General features: G+C 56.1%; 1 protein-coding gene across 1 annotated transcript; it reads left to right on the forward strand.

Annotated features, from left to right (window-relative positions):
- The first annotated feature begins 447 nt into the window (after positions 1-447).
- KLHDC8A (kelch domain containing 8A) lies at positions 448-6,878 on the forward strand. The gene is made up of 5 exons (XM_081121282.1): positions 448-986; positions 3,663-3,827; positions 4,059-4,274; positions 4,867-4,968; positions 5,823-6,878. The coding sequence occupies exons 1-5, from the start codon at positions 611-613 to the stop codon at positions 6,014-6,016; spliced, it is 1,053 nt and encodes a 350-aa protein (XP_080977408.1). The 5' UTR covers positions 448-610; the 3' UTR covers positions 6,017-6,878.
- The last annotated feature ends 414 nt before the right edge of the window (positions 6,879-7,292 follow it).

Genomic DNA, 7,292 nt, shown 5'->3' on the forward strand with positions numbered 1-7,292 from the left:
CCCTGGGTAAGCGGCGCGGGGGCGGGAGACCGTGGGGAGGGGGAGAAGGGTAGTGGTGGGGGGCGTGGACGCCGAAAGGTGTTAACTCTTTTCGCTAAGCGGCGAGGCAGCCGGGCACCCCGAACCCGAAAAGGCCCCACCCCACCCCGCATGCCCCGGGTCCCCAGCGCTCTCCGCGCCCCCGCAGGTTTCCAACCAGCTGGCGGGGAGGGGTGTAGGACAAAGCGTTACAGGGCGATGCCGCCGCGGGGTGGCGCTCTTGGCCGAGGCGTCCTCCCTGGAAAGTTGGCGAATGGCTGGGAGCCGGCCCCGCCGCCCCGCCGCCCGCCCCGGGAGGCGAGGGCGCGTGGCCTGACCGCCCTTGACTCGCCGCGTTCCTCCTTCAGGGCCCTGCGTGGACGCCGCGGGACTGCTGAGTCTTAAGCGACGGTGAAGCGCTGGCCGGCGTCGGGGCCCTTGCCGGGGCCGGGAGTGGGATGGAGGCGGCGAGGGGGGTCGCGGAGTAGCCGGCGCCTTCGACCCCCCACCCCCACCCCGGGGCGCGCACGTCTGTCCGGGCCCTGGCGCTCCGCGGCTCGGAGGCGCGGCCGGAGGGGCGCCCGGGGCTGCCATGGAGGTGCCCAACGTCAAGGACTTCCAGTGGAAGCGCCTGGCGCCACTGCCCAGCCGCCGGGTCTACTGCTCCCTGCTGGAGACCGGGGGGCAGGTCTATGCCATCGGGGGATGTGACGACAACGGCGTCCCCAGGGACTGCTTCGAGGTCTACTCCCCCGAGGCGGACCAGTGGACCGCCCTGCCCCCCCTGCCCACAGCCCGGGCTGGGGTGGCCGTCGTCGCCCTGGGAAAGAGGATCATGGTGATCGGGGGAGTGGGCACCAATCAGCTGCCCCTGAAGGTCGTGGAGATGTACAGCATCGACGAGGGCAGGTGGAAGAGGAGGAGCGTGCTGCGCGAGGCCGCCATGGGCATTTCCGTGACGGCCAAAGGCAAGTGGGGCCGGGGCTGCGGGCGGGCGGAGAGGAGGGGCGGGGCGACCACGGGGAAGGGATGTGGCCGCACATCACGTTCCCGATCCCACTGACCCTTACCACGGACGCTAACACTGGAGACCCACTGGCAGTATTTTACAGATGGGAAAACTGAGACTCAGCAAGTGAAGTGTCTAGTAATTCCTTGTGATAGCAGGCTCCTCCCAGCAACTGGCAGGCTGCGCCAGAGGGGATCCCGAGGTTAGTGCAGTGGCTCTGTCGGCCCCTTCTCTCAGCAGAAGCATCGAGCCTACCATCCAGAGCACCCCATCCCCTGAAACTGCCTTGCATCTGCCACCACCTCCAGACACATATTTGGGGTCCTGGGGATGTTCACACCATCATTGCCCCATCACCAGGCCCCACGGAGGGGGCTTTGGGCCCTGATTCCAGGGCCCTCTCCCCACCCTCAAGCTCTCCCTCTGTCTCCTAATCTCAGAGATACTTTTAAGGGTTTTGCTTCTGCAGCATCTTGCCCATCTTGAGTTCTCTGGGCACGTGTGTGCTGACCATGTGGTTTTATGATTCTCATTTCACTTTCTTCAAGCCCCTACTTTCCTTTTCTCCTGGCTTGGAACAGCCCGGAGCATAGAGGGGGCTCCAAAAATTCTTTTGCTAAAACACAAAGGATTTTATGGGAAATGGCCCAGTAGGAATCAGGAGACCCCAAATCCACACAGGCTTAATGGGATGCAACCTTCCCTCCCTCCCTGGCAAAAATCATCCAGCTGCCTGCTGGGTCTACTGTAGAATCAGAACCAGTATTGTCTGAGCACCTGCTCTGTACCTGGCACAAATCCAGGTCCCAGGGAGGAGGGACAGATGCAGATCTGGGCTCTGTCTTCAGGAACCCAGGTCAGACCAATGAAGGTGACCAGAGAGAAACTCTAGCCCAGAATCCTTCAGGGCAGAATGTTCAGTGGAGCGTCCATAAATGCCCGTAAGAAGGATGGAAGGCATGGAGGCCCATGGGGGAATAGAGAGGGGAGAGCACTCCCTTATCCCCAGGCCTCAATAAATGGCGCTAAAAGATTAAAAACTAACATTTATTGAGTCCTTACCATAGGTGTTTTATATATATTGACATATTTGATCCTCACAACCTGTCTGATGAGGTGAGATTATTATCGTCATTTTAGAGAGAAGCAATGGAAGGCCCAGAGAGGTTAAAAAGCTTGCCCAAGTTGCACAGTAAGTGAATGATCAAGTCTGTGTTCTTAACTATGGCACTGAATGGGTTCATCAGTTAATTTAATAAGCATTTATATGCCTGCATTTCAGGCATTGTACCAGATGCTGGGGTCACAGATTAACAAATTCCCAAGGACCTACAATCTATTGGAAAAAACAGACAAAGATTATTTCAGTGACGTATGGTCACAAGAGTGATGCAGATGTCATGGGAAGCCTGGGCTGGTGCTCTCGGCCCAGCCTTGGTGTTCAGGGACACCCAGGTGAATCTGAAAGGATGAGTGGAGGGGACTGGAGGATTCCCAGTTGGAGGCGTGTTTCAGGTGACACACGGGGGCTGGGAGAGGTGGAGCTTGTATAAGGTAAATTCATGAGTAGGCCCCATCTCCTGGCCTCAGGCTAGGGTTGGTTGTTTTTTCCCCCCAGTAAGATTGGAAGGTAGAAGGCAATAGTACTCCTCGCTGAAATATTCTAGAACAAAGGCCTCTTAGAGCCGAAAGTGGTAAAGACTGGCTACCGACAAGTGGGAGTGGGCTCTTGGGAAATAGAGAGCCCTGTGGGGGCTGTGTCCCTGACAGGCTGCAGGAGGTACTGAGGCGGGTCCCAGGGACACATGGATGCCTTGCCCACTCTCTCTGGTACAATGGCAGAGAAGTGCCTTGAGAAGACACCTGCAGCCAAGAGCAGAAGGGCAGGAGAGAGAACTACTCTTCTCAGAGTGCTCAGCTTACTGCTCGGGCAGGGTCCTGGAAGGGGCTAGTTTTCTCTCCTCCAAGCCTCACCCCCATTCACCCCTAGCGCTGTCCTACTTAGTGCAGGGTACCTCCTGGAACCCATAAGCTTCCCTGTATGTGAAGGAGGATCGTGTTCCCCCATGGGGGTAGCAGAAAATGGAAGAACCAGCTGCAGTCCAGTGTCCCACAAGGCCAATGACAGCAGGACTGACCTCATTTCCAAAGGCTCCCGCTAGTCTAGAAAGTTCCAAATCAGAGTGCCTGGGCCAGGCCACTACTGGGGGTTATCAGAGCAATGCCCCTCCTCTTCCCATCCCCTCTGGCTGCCCAGGAAGGAGGAGAATAGAGGGGACAAGACTGCAAAGGATTGTCCAGGTCTAGACCCCACTGCAGTTTGCTCCTGTGTGAGACTTAGTGTTTCCGGCTTAGTCGAGGGCTGGACACTAGGAAGGCTAAGGCATGCAGGCCTGACGTGCCTTCAGGAAGACCCAGGCTCAACTGCAGCAGGGACTTTTAAATGTCGCCTCAACCCTACTGATGTGTACATATGGCTCACTCTGGCAGAGCAATGGGTGGGAACCAGACCTGGCTTCATTGCTGGTGTTCAAGGGGTTATCAGAGCCTGGCTGTGACAGGTGATGAATACTGATGGGCGTGTCTCATGGTGCCCGTGAACTGAGCCAGGGGTTGCATGTGCCTTTCTCCTTAGATTACCGAGTGTATGCAGCAGGCGGGATGGGCCTGGACCTCCGTCCGCACAACCACCTCCAACACTATGACATGCTCAAGGACATGTGGGTGTCGCTAGCACCCATGCCCACCCCAAGATATGCTGCCACCTCCTTCCTTCGAGGTTCCAAGATCTATGTGCTGGGTAAGGATGGGTTGTCTGTCCCACATCAGTCCCTCCTTCCCTCCCGTGAGTCGTTTCCCATGGGAAGTAATGCCTGTGTGTTGAGCATCTCCTTGGCACTAGGGGGTAAGCGTGCTGCCCCATCCCTCAGGGAGCTTCTGTATGGTTAGGTAACAGTCAGAAAGGGAAACCCAGTCCCTGTCCTCGGGGACTTACTCTTCTGCCCCACCCCCACCCTGCTCTGCTCCTCAGGAGGACGACAGTCCAAGTATGCAGTCAACGCCTTCGAGGTCTTTGACATTGAGACTCGCTCCTGGACCAAGTTCCCCAACATTCCCTGTAAACGGGCCTTCTCCAGCTTTGTGACCCTGGACGACAGCTTGTACAGCCTGGGAGGCCTGCGGCAGGGTCGGCTCTACCGGCAGCCCAAGTTCCTCCGGACCATGGACGTGTTTGACATGGAGCAGGGTGAGCTGGGTGCCCCCTGCCTCTGGCTGACTCCCCCACCATACCTCTATTCCATCCATACTCCCAGGGCCACTAACCCAGCTGCGTGAGCCTTTCAGACGTCTAAACGCCCCTCTCCATTCAGGGATATCTTGGGCGCAAATTCTCTCATCCATACAGAGCTCCCTTTGGAGGGTTGGTTGTTTTTATCGAGGCCTTTCCATCTACTGTTTCTTCTTACAGCACCCAGGCAGGGCCAGGTGAGGGAGGGCTTTTTCCTGCTTTCACTCCAGAGAAAGAGAAAGATCCTGACCCCTGTGCTCACTGCCGCTAGTTAGCTTTTCTTCATCTTAGAGCCTGTGAGAGAGGAGGTAGAACAGGTAATTTGTTGTATGGGATTATAGTTCCCAGGACTACAGCAAGCACGGGAGAGGGTGGAAGCCGCGAAGAGGGTCATTCAAACAGCAGAAGGTGTTGGGTGTGTCCTGCCCACAAAGGGTAGGTCAGTGGAGACACTGTCCAGGGTGAGAGCTGTTTGGGACTCAGTGTGTGTTAGGGGCGCTGGGGTAGCATCTAATTCTCTGTATGTCCTGCCATCATCCGTGGCCTGCAGGGGGATGGCTGAAGATGGAGCGCTCCTTCTTTCTCAAGAAGCGACGAGCAGACTTTGTGGCTGGCGCTCTGAGTGGACGGGTCATAGTGGCCGGAGGACTTGGTAAGGATGGAGCTTCTGGGCTGGCACTGTGGCTCTGGGGCTTGGTGGATTGTTGGCACTCTGCATGAGCAGGAGAAGGAGCTGGCTCCCTCCTCACTGCCTGCCTACCACTTATTCCAAAGAACTCAGAAATTGCCCTTTCTCTTAGCCTGGACTTCACGTATCCACGTGTGGGCCCCAGATGTAGTCTTTCTGTCCGCTTACACAAGGGACATTGAGGCCCAGAGAGCATAAGCAACATACCGCTAACCATGTAACACAGGGGTGCTCAGCACAGACCCCTGGCCCTAGCCAGGAGTGAGAGACAAAAGTGTGGCAGGGGTTGGCCTTGGTCTTCTTTCTCTGACTATCTCTTCTCCCTGGATTCCCAGCTCCCTCATGGAACAGGAAAGCCATTTGATCAAGCATGTTAGTATGATTAGGATTAGTTAGTTCAGGATTTACCCTTCCAGAGGCAGAACCCAACATCAGCAGGGGAGAGATATATGGGCAGGGGGCTCCCAGGCACCCAGCCTTTGCTCAGCGTGGACAGACTCCACTTCACCAGCTCATGAAAGGAGCCCAATGTGAGCTAGATCATATGGGCCGCTTTTAACACAAGGTAGGAGGGAGGCAATCGTATCTAGAAACTCCTGGTAAAAGCATGGGGTTGGGGAAGGAAAGCTTACTTGTGAAGAGATGAAAGGAGGGGCAAAAAGTGGCTGTTTGACCAAAGCTACTGGCCCAGGGTACAGAGGGACAGCCGGGAAAGTTTGAGGTTGCTCGGCTTCTACTAGCCAGAGCGAGGGAGGTGGGGTGACTGCAAGGCATGGATCGGTGGCTGGACTCCTTTATAAGTTCCGATTCCCTTTCAGGGAACCAGCCCACTGTCCTGGAGACTGCAGAGGCCTTCCACCCAGGAAAGAACAAGTGGGAGGTGCTCCCAGCCATGCCCACGCCCCGCTGTGCCTGCTCCAGCATCGTGGTCAAGAACTGCCTCCTGGCCGTGGGGGGCGTCAACCAGGGTCTGAGTGATGCGGTAGAAGCCCTGTGTGTCTCTGACTCCTAGCTGTCCTAGGCCCAGTGCCTTTGCCCTGGACCGGATCACCTGACTCTTGACAAGAGAAATGGTCTTGTCAAAGCAGTTTGGGCTACTTCCCAGATGCTAGCTCCTATCAGCAGCCAGTGGGGCCAGGCTCTGGGGCTTAAGGACCTCTCTCCACCTCCTAATCCCACCAATCCCAGGAAACTGGAAGACGTCCCAATGACCACCAGCCCCTGGTTGGAGCTCAGTGGACCTCTGGGGAGAGTCCTCTCTCACTGCTCAGGCAGAGAAATGCACAGGAGTACCTGCTGCCTGCCCCACCGAGTCCCACCCCTCCCCACCTCCAGGGTAGCTCTGACCCAGAGGGTGAGCTGCTGCCACTATTCCTTTCCCCAGCTCTCAACTAGTTTGAGGGTCTCTTAGGGTGGAAAATGGAGAAGGGTTGGGGGTTCCCAAATGCTCTCCTTTCCATTGGCCCATAACCCTTCCCCATTTGGTGATCAACTGTGAGCCTGCCCGGGACCTCATCCACGCAGCAAGAATTGGCCTCAGAGCTGGAGGCAGCTGAACTGGAAGGGAAGACGCAGACTGTTCTACGTCGGCAGCCCTGGCCAGGAAGGACCCTGCCTCTCCAGGCTCCTTGATGGGAATGTGATGCTGGGGAAGGAGCAGACGCCCCACCCGGGCTCTGCTCCCCACTCCTCACTCTATTACTCCTTTTGCCACCCCTCCCTCCGAAGGCCTGGTCCTTTTGTCACCAATAGCCCCAGAGTGTTTCTGTGGGAAACCTCATTTACACTGTGGCATCAGAATCCACAAAGGATGGATTCCTTGCACTCCAGTTAACAGCAGCAGCACAATGATTAAAATCTATATTCTTATCTTCTCCAGCTTTTGGTGCAGGGGCGGGGTGGACAGATGCCTTGATGGTTAGAGGGGACCCCATACAACAGCCCCTCTGACATTGTCAAGCTAAATAGGGCCCCAAGTGACCACCTATTCTTGGCTGTTCCCTCTAAGAAGGTTCCACTTTCAAACCACTGTGCGCCCCACCAGTTGCCTCACTTCTAGTAAAACAGCATAGTTTCCTTTTCAAAAGAAATGAGACTGTTAAGAAAGGGTTGCATTCGGTAACTGACTCCTTCAGGTTACTCCTCACATCTAGCCTCATTCATTCAGCTTAAGTTCATTTCTGTCTGGCCCCAGAACTTGAAGAACATGCCTCCTTTTAGCTTGGATTCCCAGTGATTTTTAAAAGCTGTGCTAGCACCAGGGATACAGATATGAAAAAAGACCTGCT

This window comes from Miniopterus schreibersii, assembly GCF_964146895.1.
Source record: "Miniopterus schreibersii genome assembly, chromosome: 19".
Taxonomy (NCBI): Eukaryota; Metazoa; Chordata; class Mammalia; order Chiroptera; family Miniopteridae; genus Miniopterus; species Miniopterus schreibersii.

Excerpts from the sequence above, each read along its gene's own strand:
- KLHDC8A (XM_081121282.1), top strand. The coding sequence starts at position 611 with ATGGAGGTGCCCAACGTCAAGGACTTCCAGTGGAAGCGCCTGGCGCCA. Across the intron at positions 987-3,662 it reads CATTTCCGTGACGGCCAAAG|ATTACCGAGTGTATGCAGCA; the intron begins GCAAGTGGGGCC and ends CTTTCTCCTTAG. Across the intron at positions 4,275-4,866 it reads CGTGTTTGACATGGAGCAGG|GGGGATGGCTGAAGATGGAG; the intron begins GTGAGCTGGGTG and ends CGTGGCCTGCAG.